General features: G+C 43.2%; 1 protein-coding gene across 2 annotated transcripts in view; it reads left to right on the top strand.

Annotated features, from left to right (window-relative positions):
• bcr (BCR activator of RhoGEF and GTPase) overlaps nt 1–16918 on the top strand; it is a 69183-nt gene that overhangs the window by 28953 nt on the left and 23312 nt on the right. For both annotated transcript variants that reach the window (XM_068573909.1, XM_068573910.1), the window contains 3 exons: nt 8063–8247; nt 13412–13516; nt 14087–14272. In XM_068573909.1, coding sequence (XP_068430010.1) covers nt 8063–8247; nt 13412–13516; nt 14087–14272 — 476 coding nt within the window. The remainder of the gene's footprint in view (nt 1–8062; nt 8248–13411; nt 13517–14086; nt 14273–16918) is intronic.

Below are 16918 nucleotides of genomic sequence, written 5' to 3'. Positions count from 1 at the left end.
TGTGCTTTTTTTTTTAAATTAAAGACTCTTTATAAAAGAAGTAGCTGACTTTCATTGTTGGCTTTCTGGAAGCACTTATGGAAATCAAATAATCCACAGGCCCCAGCTTCCTCTTCACATCATGTTGTGTATCATAATACCTCCTTTGCAGCATGACACCCGCATTGTAACTCTATCCAGCGTTCAGGATTGCAAGACATTACAGTATTTTGAAGGAGAGGTATGTGTGCTGATAAGGATCAGAGTCCATTCCCTAGCTAGTGAGTGCATTGATTGAAGTAGTATCACTCTTTGTTAATTGGATTTCAGCTCCCCTGCTTGAGGCATACATGAATACACAAACGCACACATAGTAACAGAAACCCCATGTGACCTTTGGCCCCACTCTTCCAATGCGTTAACCTCCAACCTCCAACCGTTGCTCGGCTTGGGGGCCTTGTGTGTCTCCACCTTCCAGCAACGGACACATGCAAACACTTTACACCTGTGATTGTGTGATAATATGTTTTTAGGCCGGATATTCACATGTTGTCATTTTAGTCGTCACTTTGGTTCAGACTGAAATATCTCAACAACTACTGAATGTATTTTCATGATAATTGTGTCCTTGTATTTATGGTCCCAGAGGATGAATCTGACGGCTTCGACGATCCTCTAATTTTTCATCTACTGCCACCATCGACCACAGCTGCGCTTTGTAATTAGCGCTAATTAGCAACTGTTAACATGCTAACATGTTAAACGACTGCTTTGTGGGCAGTTGTTAGCTTCTACTACAAAGTTGAGCCAGGAAAGAGTTGTCAAAGTGACCTTTTGTTGTGATTTACACAACAGGATCTTCATCATCCAAACCAAATCTTAAAGGCCTTGAATGCAGTTGTGATAAACCGTTTCACTCACACTTTACTCCCTCATGTGTGAGCATCTTTCCACCAACTTAAATGTTGCACAGATAAAGAAATAGCATTCCTCTCAGTCCTATGTATTCTATTTGTATCTAACACATTAGAGCAATGATAACCCACACATTATTTATGATGGGCCGCAGATAGCTTAAGTGTAAATAAATGAATGAGGCTGCTCTCCGCCCACACGGAAACATACGCAATGGCTGTGGCGCTCATGATGCATTAAAGAGAGTGTCAGAGGGTTGAGGTCTGCCCTCAAGATTTACCGCCGTGGTGAGATCGCAGAGTGCCTCCTGCAAAGGCCAACGTGGAAGGAAAGCAGAGAGACGCAGCAAAGGCCGAGCGACACTGAGGAAAGGTAGTATTTATGAAGACATTTGAAGAAAGAAAGCTCCTGTTGCGTTATGAAAATGGAAGTAAAAGAGCAGAGAGCAGATAGGAATGTGTTATTATTGTTTTTACCTTCAAGACACATACTGTAAATACCACTAAAGACCCTCCATTTGCTTACTTAGCGGCCTCAAAGCTGCATCTTCCTCTTTTCATCGCACATTGCCATCTTTGCCTGTAGAAACCGCAGCCTAATGAGCGCTGTCCACGTTTCAGAGCGGAGCCGGTAATTTAGCGTGCTGTATTATTAATCAGAGCCTCTGCGTGATTTTGCAGCAATTTGAACGCTTATTTTCCCCCATAATGCTTTGGGGGTCTCTTCGCTAATGAGTCAGTTGACAGAGAAGACACGACAGGCGCTTGATGAATCAAAGGTCTGTCTGTCAGGGTTTGTGTGTGTGTGTGTGTGTGTGTGTGTGTGCTTGAGCATATGTCTACCAGGATGGGAGAGCGCTCTCCATAAAAGTCTTGTGTGTGATCAAAGGCGGCGGGAAGGAGAAAGAGAATAGAAAAGGCTGAGACAGGGAGAGAAGCGTACAGAGAAGTAAAACACGCAGCGCAGAGGGAAGCTGACACAACGTAAGCGATGCGGCTGTGTGTGTGATTGGTTGTGTAATTATCTTTTTGTCCATGTCTTCTACTGTAATTATGTTTATTTTTGTGCTTGGGTCATTTTCTTACGCATATATCTGCCACCTGCCGGCCTGCCTGTCAACTTTTGTCTTCTCCTCGCTGTCTCTTTTTATCCGTCTTCCTTTTCATCAAATCATTTTTCTGTTCTATTGTTCGTCTACTCTCCCATATTTAATACCCGACTTATGCCAGTGATGCACTGTCCCCTGGCAGCAAATGCGTGTAAGGCTGGAGACTCAGGAACAGGAAGCACATAATTAGTTATTTCCTCTGTATTATGTCATTGTACATTTTATAACTTTTGTAGACTGTTGGTCGGACAAGACATTTGAAGATGTCTTCTTGTCTCTGGAACAATCTTATGGTTATTTTCTCACAATTGAATTACGTTTTGTCCAGTGGGTAATTCATGTATTCATTTAAAGTTATTTTTAGTTGATTACTAGTCATTGTGGCTCCATACATGCTTTCATCAAGCTTTTGTGACCCTCTCTGATGCTTCTTTGACAATAATTAGGGTGAGACAGTCAACCGGTGTTGACGCAAGTGACATCACAACGTACTGGAATTCGCTCCTGCAGAAGTCTTTATCCAACTTTTTTTTCCATGGGCAGTAGAAGGCAATACAACATTATTTATTTTCCTGTGGCAGACATCTATGCCACGGAGCACATGGCAAAACATCTGTCCCCATGAGAAGTTTAGGAAAACACACAATATTTAAACAAAAAAACTCATCGCACAAACTGTAGCCTCGTAAAGACACGCACACGCACACACATCCTCATTCCTCTACTCATCTCTCTTCCTCCAGTGGTGTGATTTCAGGCCATGCCCTTTCCTTTTGCTTTCATCGCTGTTCTGCCTCTAATCTCTCCGTCCTGAGACAAAGGGAAGATTACATCACTGCAGGGGGCGCTGTTTGTATTTAAAGAAACGTGCGTCTCTGACTTAGCCCTCCTCCCAGCTTTATAAGTGAAACTGGCTGCTGCCGCTCGGTCATTTCCGCAGAGATTACCCGCAGGAAACAAACTGGTTTATTATGATTTCTTAACTCGAGTGATGTTGATAACGCCACGAGGCGGGAACAAGGAATTCCCCAGCAGATAGACATCATGCGGCTGTGATTGCTGGTTGAAATAGCGTTCATGATAAATTGACCACAATTGGGAAAAGGAGATGAGGAAAGGTGCTGCCTTCACTGAGGGAATGTGCAGTTTTAGTCCTCTCAAAGAAGCGACAGAAATGCAGAAACTAATTCGTGAAATGAAACCGCTTCCAGGAACTCATTGCCTCTGCGTTAATGGTGATTTGTGTCGCAGAATACACACTTTGCTCATTACATGTCCTGTCTTTTTACAGTAATTCTGCGAAGAATGTCTCCCGGATTCATCTTAATCTTGAGAGAGTCTCAATCTAGTTCCACTGAATGTTTTCTTTGAGGGATGCAAAGTGCCCACTGTGGCCTCAAGTGAATTGAGAGAATTCCTCTCAAAACTGTCCCCGCAATTGCATCTTCTGAGTATCTGAAAAGAGCCACGGCTCCAGATTTTCCTACCTAAAATGCAGATACTGAGCATGTCAAAAATAGTTGCCTATTCAGACACTCTGCGCCTGACAAGATAGTGACATTTATCAAATTAACTTCTGTCAAGTGCCCGTGCAGTCGCAGGAGGATTATGAGTGAAGCGCTGTGTTCAAGTTCATTTGACGGCGTGTCTGTCCCCCCCAGCGATGCTGTAGCTGAGCCTTCACTTTAATTTCCACAGCTTTCCACTTGCTCTGCTGTACCAGTCCCATCTCCTCTGTGTTAAATTGTCTCTAAATTAGATATTTAAGGGGATGTAGGAACTCAGGCGAAGGAGTGCTCTCTATTTCTTTTACTCTCTTTTTTTAGCAACTCTCATCCCACTTCCCTCCCCATCATAGTTTGCAGTACTGCATGTGTATTTTTTTTACATTTTGAGGGCCAGTAAAGAAAAGCACAGCATTATTTGAGAGACAGGGGTAAATCTTATTTATCGCAAGTATCCAGACTTAGCCTCTTCAATAAGCTTAGCCTTCCCAAATCCAGCACACTGTATATGAATCAGATTTAGGATGGGAGGGGGGGGGGGAACCAATCCATCTCTGATTACATTCAACTCTCATTAAATGGCATGAATAAGAGAGAGGGAGTGTTGTATTAGCATCCTATGGGACTGGGTGGGGCTGGGTGGGGTTTCGAGGCAAGGGTGTGAATGCATTTGTAACTGTGTGTGTGAGAGAAAGAGCCAGAGGTGGGGTTATATCGGCAGTGTTAGGATGACAGGCCTCCTTCCATAAAGGCGTCAGCAGCCGGGGCAGATTTATGATGGCCATGCGCAGTGAAAAGCATGATGGGGGATGGAGAGGCAGCGCTCACTATCGAGGATATCTTATGCCTCCTTTGAGAGTCACTCCCTCTCTCTCTCCAATTTCATGGCTCTCAGTCTGTTACATTGTCTTTGTCTTCTTTCTTTTTATAGCTTTTTTATTTGATTATTTTCTATCTTATAGTTTCCGTAATAATTAATAGTGTATAATTTATTCCTCTTTTTTTAACTTTCACCCCTCTTTTCTTTTGGAAACATAAGGAGCGTTATGGGTTTTAGGCAATAACTGTTTCCTTTGTCTGTTGGCCACAGCTCTTTTTATCGCAACTCAACTCAGACAGGCCTTTTAATTTCCTGTATATGTGAGAGTAAGTGAAGGTCAGCTCGTTTCCTCGTATTAAGCTATTGCACTTTAGCACTGTTACAGTATGGTTTAGATGTTGTGTCCATTATGGCCGAGAGCCAAACTCAGACACTGAGAAGAGGTAGCACGAAACAAAAAAAATAATAATGATAGAGAGTGTCTGGAGTGCCCTTTCTGTATGCTTAATATGCAGCAGCCAATTAGTTTAGCTTAGCATAAGCAGCCAAACCTACTCTGTTCTGATACTATAATACTTTACATCTTGTTGACTGTCAAGTCTAATTGTGTTTTAACGTATTTAATGGTTTAGAAGTTAGATTTGGGCTTAACCAGGCTAGCAGTTTTGCTGTGCTTCCAGTCTATATGCTAAGCAAAGCTAATATCTGGGTCCAGCTCCATGTACATGATAGACAGGAAAATAGCATCGATCATCTCAAGTAAGCAAATATACACATTTCCCAAAATGTCAAGCCATTCCTTGAACACAAATATGATCTAGTTAAATGTTAGTCAACGGGATTACCAATCTATAGCTATATATTGATAATTGCACATAAAAACACACAACCAGATGCACAATCCATTTATTTTTTTCAGAGTGTATTAAGCCCAGAAGTTGAATTGGTTAAACCCTCCATGTACAGTAGTTGAAGCGGAGTCTTCTATTATATAGGAGGCCCAGTCATCGGGTCAGTATCACATGACATCATGACACCCTGATACCTGTCTGTGATATTGTTTTGGAAAGACCCATGTGTTTCCATGGCAGCAGAGCGCCAGCTGTTCCCAGTTTGATTGTAGTTTTCCACCTGCGGCAGGAAAAAGACCTGTTCCCCTCCCACTGTTTCCATGTCAACATTTTACAGGAATGTGTCTTTTTGCAGAGGAATTGTTTGGGAAACAAGGAGGGGGGAGGGGACGGGGGATGGGGGGAGTGAGGCGCTGGAGAGCAGGAAGAGGACGATGCAGATCTGTGAGCAGCATGAGGATGAAGAGGAAAGCGATCTGTTTGCAAAAAAGGATAGAGAGAAGGGACAGCGAAAGATAAATAGTGCCGTTAGACATGTGCGGAGATGCAGGGGCAAACAAACAAAGAGCGAGAGAAACTGACTCTGGGCTGCGTTAGGAGCAGCGTCTGGGCCGAGATGAGGTCAGACGTGTACAGACTGAAGCCTAGTGTTTGAAGACCACAGGCTGCAGTGACCCATTAACAGACTTGTAAAGCTCTGTCCCTCCCCCACTGGAAACTGCTGCTTTAAAGATACACAAGCAGGCAACTAGTACGGGTCTGAACCGGTTTAATGGAGCGGTAATTCCTTTATGGATCGTTAATTAGTTTATAGGTAAAACAACAACTTTGGATTGTCTGGAAGGTGATTCATTTGGCGTTTTGTCTATTTTATCTCCAGTCCATCATTATCATTTATGATTATGGTTTTGTTTTGTGATTGTGCCCCTCCACCCCCTTGTAACCAAGAGGCGTTTACAGTCTCAAGAATGTTGTTTGGATGCTCAATATTTCTGGCCCCAGGGTTGTGTGGGCACCACAGGCACACTCGCGTATGCACACACATACGACCTCAGTGTGTTTCTAGTGACAGCATTTTTCCAAAACAGAAAGATTAAAATAAGTCGACTCGAGCTGTTGTACTGCCAACATGAATACACAGAGGTGGGGTTGGCAAACAAGAAAAGAAAAACATGTCAGGATGCTATTCATTAATTTCCCACTCGGTGTTTTTCACATCTGTATTTTAAGACAAGCAGTGCATCAGACCTTACCATGTGCTTTGTCTTTTTGATGCAATTGCTGTCTCCTGAATGCTTTTGTTGTTTCCTCAATGTACGATCTGGTAACTCCGGGGTGCTTGTTGCATGAATACAGATAGCTGCAGGCTGCTACAGGCTGAGCATGTGCTCGGTAAACGCATAAAAGCTTACCTAAAATCATGCCACAGTGCAAGTTAGTCATTGTACTTTGATTTACAATTCATAATGGGATACATGTGAATGTTAAGGAACACAACAGTGTAACATTCATAACTAACAGCATATGTGCATGGGGTTGCAACATGCAATGGCAGTGGCACACACCGAGACAAAAAATGAATGAAGAATGTGTAACACACACAAACACACAGAGCCTCTATGTTGGTCTTTCCCTGGCAGGATGCCGTTGGCCGAAGCAGGCGCAGTGGGCAGCACCCGCCCACAGGCAGTAGCGAGTACACAGAGCGAGCGGTGGGTGGGCTGAAGGTCAGATGGGCCCTGAACACACCAGTATTGTTCTTTCTATCTCTTTCTCTCTTTTTTTTTTCTTGACACCATGACCTGTGACTTTAAGACCATATGTCTGTGTATGTGCCGGGGCACGACAAATATTCTACAAACACAGTGAAATGCTAGAAAAGCATCAGTGACTAATAATCCAATAAGCTATTTGAACTGCTGTGTTTCCTGCATGTTTTCCTGTTTGACCGCGGCTCTAGAAAGTTTTGGTTGGAGGTTGTTTGTCTGAGTCAGCACAGAGAAGTTCTCTGGGAAGTTCAGCTCTGTTGAATGTAGAAGTGGGAGGAGATGAGTAAAAAGTCTTCCGTGACATTCAGAGATGCTTGATGTCTTCCCCTCAGCTGTTACACACCAGATTCCCCGAACCACTGACTGTACTCTCTCCTCCTGGAAGCTGAACAATTTGAACTCGCAAAAAACGTGTTCAGTGGAAGCCACAGCTTATACTCACGAAGTGTGACGTTGTAAAACAAGGTTTTTGCTGTCACATTGTAGTTTGTTTGCATCCAGCTCACTGACATTTTGTTTCTTTCCCCGCTCCCCTCATGAAGGGCAGCACGAGTAATTATACACAGAGCCACTTTGTGCCGGCTGAGCTGTTGTTCTCCCACAGAGAAAGTGATCGCGGCCACCGCAGAAGCAGGTCAGAGCGAGGTTGCTGAAAATTTCCCTGGGGACGCTGCACTCTGTGTTAAAATTATTTGAACCTTGACCCAGTTTGTAGTGCGCCTCTCCGAGTGCTTTCGCGCAGAACTTTTATGTTTTTATATGAGTGCATGAACAAAGATGCAGGGGGAACTCACTGTGTATGCCCCAGTTTCGAGAATGCATTAATTAGTGTTGGAAAATTAACTCCTCACCTTCTCTGAGCATGAGGCCAATCAGCCAAATGTAAGACATCCACCCAGTGTGCTTTGTGAAGGCAACTTTCATGGTGAGATTGAGGCTGTTTAAAGTTGTGTTTCTGAGAGAAATGATGGTGTTTGCATCTCCGAATAAGTGCAGGAAGCTTGAATTGCATTAATTTGGTGTTTCACAAAAGATGTCTGCGTCAAAAGCGGTTGAAATAAGGTTTAAGGTGCCAACTTAAACTCGTGTTTTCTCCTTATTCTCTGTGTTCACAGATGGACATTTCACCGGGACGCCTCCCACGTACGGTTACGATGCGGACCGTGCAGAGGAGCAGCGGAGACACCACGACATCCTGCCGTACATCGATGACTCGCCGTCATCTTCACCGCACCTCAGCTCCAAGAGCCGCAGCAGTCGGGACACCCTCTCCTCTGGATCGCTAGAGTCCTCCAAGTCGGTACGTACCCAGTGCTATCCAGCCGTCTCCTACTGCTGGAGATTGCATTCGGACAATTTTTCTTTCGGAAATTGACTGAAAATGGAGTAACGAAATATTCCAGATTTTCCTTATACTATTGTTACAAAGTATTACACTATATGAATATACAATCCTACAAACATGGCTTGAAATTACTCATCAATGGCCAATAATTACGTATGACCTCAATACAGTGTAGAAAGTGGGCTAATTCATTCATAAAGCATTTCCATTCCTTCAAAAATCTGTGAATTGATGAGAAAATCAAGTCTGCCATTTGAGAGGATTGATAAAGGACAATATCGCCTGCCTCATAACCCCAGAAGCAGTCATCCAGGGAAGAAACTCATCCCCCTTAAGAGTCTGTTTTTTCTCATCCAGGGTATTAAGCAGAATTACCTCTATCACCTCTATCACCCCATTGCTGCCTTCATCCTCTTAACCCTCCCTCCTTTTACTCTTCCTTGTCTGCGGAGAGAAAACCAGTGATCTATGACGTCTGCTGCTATCGAAGGTTACCATGGAGAAGACACACACACACACACACAAAATCGTAGTGTCAGCAATGATGAGAATGAACATGGATGCTACCGTCTGGATCTTTTTAAGCATTTAATTCATTATTCCTTGCACCAAATAATTTTGTGAGTAGCAGTATATGAACATGCGAGAACCGTGTGTTTGATGAGGAGAGAGAGGCATTGTGGGAGAACGTAATCGACTAATACAGCCTCTCTCCACTGTGCCCTTGGAGGAAGTAATCGCATCAGTGTTCATGAAGCAGTAATACTCCGCCCCCTCAGTCTTTGCTTACTGTCTTGGCTGTCAATCTGATTTACAGCTTGAATCTGCCAATAAATGATGAGCCCCTTCCTTGACTGCGTCCAACCTTTGACCTCTGAGATTGGAACTCTTACAGATTTAAGTTTACACACACTAGGCATGTCGTCTCCGCATCTGGTCGCACACGCCATCGGCTTCTTTGACAGAGACGCACACGTCCTCTTCTCAGAGCAGAATGTTAATTTTCCATTGAAGATGATTTGCAGAGTGACCTTTCATGTTAGAGCAGAATCCTGGAGGAAATTGGACGTTGTGTGTGTTCTTAGGGTTGGCAGGAACAGCATTGTGTGGCCAGTTAAATACTAGACAGCCAAACAATAGTTATCCCTCAACAGACTCTCCACGCAGACAGACATGCTTTCAATAGCTGCCATGAAAAACCCGCGTCCTTGATTTGCCCTTGGTCAGCTGCTCCTCAAACATCCCCCCAGTCTGCATCTCTAATTGATGAGTCACAGCCAAGACGATCGCCGGTTGGGTGATGGTGGAATGACGTCACCGTGATGAGTCAATACTGCTGATTTAATTTTATCTCATTATCTGACCTTTGGCGCGGAAGAGGGAAACGAGTGGGTCCACTGATCAGAAGTCAGCTGAAGTGTGAGGACTGTGCTGTCATTTTTAACACTGACCACATGTTTTATTATGTTATAATCATAGTGTAGTGTGACACATACGTGTTGGTCAGTCTCGGACAGTCAGAGTCCACCCCCGCCCCTCCAAGTTAAACACAAACATATTTTTTAATGCATTTTTCTTTGGTATTTAATGCTTTTTAGATAATGTAACAGTAGAAACATGAGAAGAAATGCAAGAAAGAGAGCGTGAAATGGGGAATGATATGCAACAAGGGACATTGCAGTTTATGGCCATAGGCCACCATGGCACCATCAGATATCCTTATAAGCCGTACACGGCTTTCTCTCTTCCTGTGGATTTCTATTTCTACATCTAAATCCTTCGCACATGTATACTGACTTATAATTACACTATAAAGCTTCCTCATCCTGTCTGACATCACACATCGATGCCAAGACCTTAAGAGGAGGTCATTTCCTATTGAGCCGGTGCAAAACCTTTAGATGACTCGGTGGATTTGGAGGCTTGGAAAGATTGAAATCTCCTTTATTATGATCTAGCACTTCTGTAATGAAAATTCACTCATTGCACAGCTTGTTTCCTTGCAATTAAAGGCACGGTGTGATGCTGCCTATCAACAAAAAAAAAAAAAAAGACCTGCAGACACCAACTCTGTCAACATCTATCACTGCCGTGCAATTTAAATAACCAGTTAAAACCAGTCTTTCTCCTGCAGCACTGGATAATTCTAAGACAGCCCCATTACTAAGCAGACATGTGGAGATAGGAAACAATCACATTAGACCGCTCAGAAAGCGAGGAGCGGCAGAACGGGACGCGAAAGAGATGGGAATATAGAAAATGAGAACGGTTAATAAAGTGTGTAACAGGGTGTGCATTGCCGCTCACTTCTTTCATCTCCTACCTGGCTCTCTGGACGTGTATAAGAGCTGACATGGGAAAGAGACGGAGAGTGATGAGAATAACGTAATCACAGACGCTGCTGACGGGTTTCCATCTGCGCCTTCAGAGCTATGTCTGCTCGCTCCGCAAATAAACACTTGTTGTATTTCTTCTTGTGTATCTCCCACGAACATCATCCACCATGCATAAACAAATTAGAAGAAAGTCAGAATTCCTAAACCATTTGAGGCAGAGTCACCTCTACGGGGGCGATGTGTGAGCGCAGCTCAAAGTGTGAGGCATTCGCTTCCGTTGACTCTTTCGCACTTACTGGACGGGAAAACCTAGACCCACCAACCCAAATACACCCCAAGCGGGAATGTGTCTCATTTTATAACCAAAAAAATAAAAAAAAAATAGCAGGCAGACACCCCTTTTAGTCTGAACCCAGTGATGGGCTCATTAGTTGCTACCGCAATGAATAAAAGATGATATGTCTGGAGAAGTGTGTACTTCCTAGGGGAGTCGTCTGGAGTCTGAAACGATGAATAAACACTTTCGTCTCCCCTCTGCCAGTTGAGTAACGTGCGGCTGCATGTTGAAGTTTCCACTTTTGTGATTTGCCTCGAATATTCTTGATGCTGCAAATGGACGCGGATGTTTCTCATGGATTTTTGTTTTTACCATCGGTCAAATCCTGGGAAGCTAAAGTCAGATAGCTCATGCCGATACTTGTAGCTCAGCATTGATTCATTCATTTTTCATTAACTCAACAACATTTCGGGGGGCTCCATCCTTGCCCCAAGCGCTCCGTTTTAAGTCAGATTCAAAGCTGCTGCGATGTCATGTAATGCATTTAAAAGCAATCATAAATCTTGATTACATTACTCATTTACTTTTAAAGCCTTTTCTTCGCACTCTTGATGCCAAAAGAGGGACGTTTATGATCGTCTCAGAGTCTATACATAACGAGCAATCTGAGCTTTTTTTTGATGTCGTTATATACAGCTCAGATCCCCAGACATGTCTGTGTGATGCATAATACATGTCTGTCAGAATAATTTCCTTTATGCTTCACCTGAGAAAGAGAGACAAAGAGAGAGAGACTGTGCAGTGAAAGTAATAACTTTTGAAGACGAGGTAAAACGTCAGATGAAGAGGAGGCCAATATGCTGCTACGTTAAATACTGTCTGATTTCTCCAAAATATATTAAGAAGTAGAGTAGGGCTGAACCGATCAGACGATTTATAGATTAATTGATGGGACTGTTGGACAAATGGGACATATGAAGACGTCGTCTTGGATTTTTGGCATTTTCTTGCCAAAAAAAAAGGACACCTGTCCTTTTTAAAGCTGAGTTCAGGAGGATTAATGGTTATTGGTCGCTTCGCAGAACTGCAACCACATACAGTAACATTTCAATGGTGGTTGCTATTTTTATTTTGCTAATGCAGTGGCCATGGAAACAGCTTTCAGGCTTATCTATCCCTTCATTTAAATAAATGCATGTACACCCACAGACATCCAGGCACTCTCAGTACGTCCTCGTGGAGCTCACAGGAATAATACATACCATTATAGCGTGCATATTTATACAATGCCTGAATTCTGCTGTGGAGATATATAGTAGAAATGGCTTACAGGTGGCTTAACATACATATTAAATTTAAACTAAACAATTTCAATAATTTATTCGTTGAAGTAATTTCTTTCCGCAGAAATGTAAATCGATGTGAGGATTTGCTGCTTTTCTCAACTTTGTGTGGCTGTAAATTCAATATGTTTGACTTTCGGTATGTTAGTTTGACAAAACGGGCAAATTAAAGATGTTTTTTGCGATTATTTTTTACTATTTTAGGACCTTTTTACATACTGAAAAATGCATTGAGTCATGTAAAAAAAAGTTCATAAGTTAAACCATAAAGGACCTCAAATCACCTTTGTCATGTGTAATGGCCGTAAATCCATTCCTGCACAGAACGAGGACTGTAGATCGTTTCTCCACCTGCGCAAGTGCACCCAGAGGAGATCTCGTCACGGGCGCAGTGGACAGGAGCAGCAATTACTGCGACCAATAACAATGGATGGTTTCAATGGGTTTTGGACATGTCAGTGTTATTTTCATGCAACCGTGAAAAGATATGACCTCATCCTTCAAAAGATTAACGAATTACTTTTTAAAAATAAACCAAAATATATATATTTTTAAATATGGCCTCAAGGACGGGATGTTTCCACGTCTCAACCTGGGCTAACTGCGTGTGTGTGTGTGAGTGTGTGTGTGCATGTGTGTGGATGCTCCCAGCACTTGCACATTCTCTTACAGACACATACTTATACGGCAACCTCGCTCCCATGGGAGACCCTACCTGTTTTTGTTATTTCAGAGTTCATGGTTAGACAAGACAGCCCGAGGAATCTCTCTGTCTCTCTGTTTCCTTTCATGTCCGTAGTCCTCAGTGAGCTTTGACTGGGCTGAAGGGAACTGGGTGAAGACTGGGAAGGATTTCTCCGAGGTGCGATTGTTGCCTTTTGATTTTCCAGACTGTGGCGCTCACAAACGGCAATACTGCCGAGGTTTCAAGCTCCGCTAAGAGCTAGCAGCCCATAAATGATAGATTTATAAATATAAGATGGCCTTTTACCATCTGATGTAGGGTACGATAGGATGCTTTGAATGTTCATCATGCCTCAGGCACAAAATAGATTTAAAGTCAAACGTAGGCATGTTCAGGATCGGATTATTTGTTGTGCACAATATTATATTGCTGCGTATTGTTTTAGCTTTACTATTATTTATCTGTGCGTTTGTTACAGACTGAATGTGACCTGGAAAAAGGTCTGGAGATGAGAAAGTGGGTCCTGTCTGGGATCCTGGCCACCGAGGAAACATACCTCAGTCACCTGGAGGCCCTACTGCTGGTGAGAACACACACGCACACACACACACACACACAACGTACAGCCATACGATACAGGATAATGTAATTATATCAGCCTTAAGTCCAAATTGAGTATCAAGTTTGGAATATTTTTTTGAAAAACTCTTCACGTGCCATTAGATGCATCTGCAAAATGTGAAAGAACAAGTATGGATTACAAATTACAACAATCAAAGTTTTGAAATAGCCAAAACAAATATATACCAAATAAATTGATTTATTTTTTAGGAAGACATGACATATTTGAGTAAAGTGTAATGAGAGTAGATAAAACATAATGGAGGATTCGTGCAGCTAAAAAGTCACATGAGGAGTTTGTGAAGACCAAAACGGAGCTCGAGTGATTAATAATACTGTGCTTGCTGTATGTGTAAATAAGCAACTGTTTGCTAACACTTTTTCCATAAGAACTTAAGAAAAAAGTTAATTTGACAAACTAGACCCGTTGCGCAACTAGAAAAGAGGCATAAAGACAACACACTGTTGCAGTAAAGTCCATCTCAAGCTCTCTCACAGCAACTTTTTCATCTCCTCTGTTTGTTCCTCTCAGCCGATGAAGCCTCTGAAGGCGGCAGCTACGACGTCGCAGCCCGTGCTCTCTGTGGCCCAGATAGAAACCATCTTCTTCAAAGTGCCTGAGCTCTACGAGATCCACAGGGAGTTCTACGACGGACTTTTCCCTCGCGTTCAGCAGTGGAGCCACCACCAGAGAGTCGGCGACCTCTTCCAGAAACTGGTGAGACAAAGAAGTGATTAGTCAAGAGGCTGAGGCATCTGGGGTTGTAGTTTGTGCGTCTGGAGCCGTGATAGCAGATGTGACCGCCTGACGCCTCAATTTTAAGTGACAACATTGGTCACCAACAAAGGTCCAGGGTGCTACAGCGGTGCTGTCTGACCTTTTGGACGCAGATCCGACGCAAAACCCCATGTGCAAGAGTGACACAATTCACAGTAATGTCGTTTCTTGAATTTGGAGGCTTTCAGAAGCCGAATTTGACAGCATAATTCAATAATAGACCAATAAAAGAAATGTAGATTTGATTTTTCAACCGATGCTCTTCTTCATCATTTTAAATTCAGACAAATTGAATCTGGATTGTGCTTTTCTTCTTATTTCCTCCTCAACAGCTGCTCGCTTGCTGTCTCTCTTCCCTCCAGTCGTTTCTGCCAAAGATGTCTGGGCCAAATGCACACTGGGTCCATTTAATCATTTTCACAATGGGTCAAATCAACCCACAATGAACCATTTGTTAATTATCTCCGAAATACTGCACCTCTCCCACTAGTGTCTCCCAAATTTTCCCTGGGTCTCTCTCTCTCTCTCTCTCTCTCTCGCTCGTAGACTCACTCAAATGCTCAAGCGCATACACACGAACACACTCGCATACATGCACGCACACACACACAGCAGAGGTGCAGGCGTGTTTCACAATGCCGCCTTTCTGCCTCAGGCAGCTGAGGCCATCACTGCACTGTGTGCTTTTTGTCCCGAAGAAGCTGCTATAAATAGAAGTCTCTCTCTCTCTCTCTCTCTCTCTCTCTCTCTCTCTCTCTCTCTCTCTCTCTCTCTCTCTCTCTCTCTCTCTCTCTCACTTTCTTACACATCCGCTCTAATGAATTCATCTCAGGAAGCTCCTCTTGGGACTTTGCGAAGAAATTTAATTTTTATGTTTCATCAGAAATGACTCCTTTGCCAAAATCCGACTTTTAGAATTACTTAAATAGCTTGTCTGTATATTTCCCTCCTGAAAAGCTGCTTCGGTGTCCTATTAGCCTTTCCATCAAACAAGACTGCCCGACAAAGAAGAAATAAAAGCCAGGAGGAGAAGGCGCTGAGCCCACAAAAAGGAAAACATGCTTCATGACAGCCGTTTCGTTCGGAGGTGACGAGGGAGAGAAGAAGCGATTGGATGGGAGTCGAGGAGGTGGTGGAGTCGAGGAATGGGGCGAGGAAGGGTTGCGAGAGGATGAGAGTTGGGTCGGCAAGTAGATTTAGGCTGCTCTGGTAGAGCTGTCTCACCCTGATTCAGAAGTCTGTGAGGGGAGCAGACGGGCTTAGGAATCCTAAAACATCAGAACAAGGAAGACGAGAGACGCAGGGAAAAGAGGAAGAGGCAAAGCGTCACTGACAGGTTATGAGCACGAGTGTCTGAAGAAGTGTCTGAAGGCTGAAAATAGGGCTAAATCACACTCATGCTCTTCACAGACACACATGTCATACACAGTGGCAAAGTGAAGGTTTTACAGCATGAAGGCAGACAAGTAAACTGGCTTTGAATCTTGCTCTTCAGAGATGAAGGACTGCTTTTTGTGAATTTATAGAAGAATGATCTGTTATTTGACACACAACGTAAAGATTGGCCTTTGCTCTGTTAATGATTTTTTTATTGCAGAAATCAAGCAAACAAACTTTGATGATACTTGTGCGTTTTTTGTCCAGTAAGGTTATATTCATATATTACCACCAAAGACATTAAAATTCACAAGTGAGATATATTATACCACGCAACACAATGTGAAAATGTGTCAACCACAGAACTTATTTCAGGCATCGAACCAAAAACCTCCTTCCTACAGCACACTATTGGCTAAATCTGCTTGTCTACCATCTTGAGCATGTGGAAAAGATAAATAATTATATCATGGCCAACTTTATTGTGAGAGGAAAGGATCATTAAGATTTATGTGGGTGTGGGACAATTACTTCAACTGATTGATAACCGCTTTGATGACGCCTCCTTGATTCGCCCTCGGCTGTTCTTGGGTTTTGTCAAATTTAATTGTAGCAATCTACCAAACTAAGGGGTTTTGGATTATTCCTAGATGATAAAATAGATCACGCAGTTGTCGATTGATCATCGATTTTTGCATCCTTAACACCTGGTTGCATCGAGCTGCCAGCCTAGCTGTAGCAAATAAAGAGTCTAATGCTAATCGCTGTCGACTAAACAGCGCTTTACCCTTGTGTGGGAAAATATCCACTCTGTTAGAACTCCCTTACAACCCCAGTGGCTAAATCCAGCCTTCTCGCATAATGGCCGTAGTCTGTCATGAGGCTGTTTTTCTTAATGTTGTTTTCCGCTGTGGATTACACACATACTCTCACACAGGACAAATCCCCCAACTGAGAAATCCAAACAGTCAAGCGGGTTTCTTTCTCCACCCAAAGTCCTCCTGTGCTGTGATCCTGTAGCTGCAGCCGCACACTCGATAAGCCTCCTTGGTGATGCGGCTCTGTGGATGTGGCCGGCAGACATTCGGGTTCTCTGCTCTCTCCACAGTCAAACTGTCACGCTCTGAATGGCCTCCGCTGTGGTGCAGATTGTGTGGCCCAGGGCAGGACACGGGATTGCAGGATTGTGAAAATTGCTTTTCTCCTCGC

This window comes from Clinocottus analis, unplaced genomic scaffold (assembly GCF_023055335.1).
Source record: "Clinocottus analis isolate CAN_PGR_092001 unplaced genomic scaffold, fCliAna1.0.p SCAF_13, whole genome shotgun sequence".
In the NCBI taxonomy this organism is placed as follows: domain Eukaryota; kingdom Metazoa; phylum Chordata; class Actinopteri; order Perciformes; family Cottidae; genus Clinocottus; species Clinocottus analis.
This window is presented reverse-complemented; position numbering and strand designations above follow the sequence as displayed.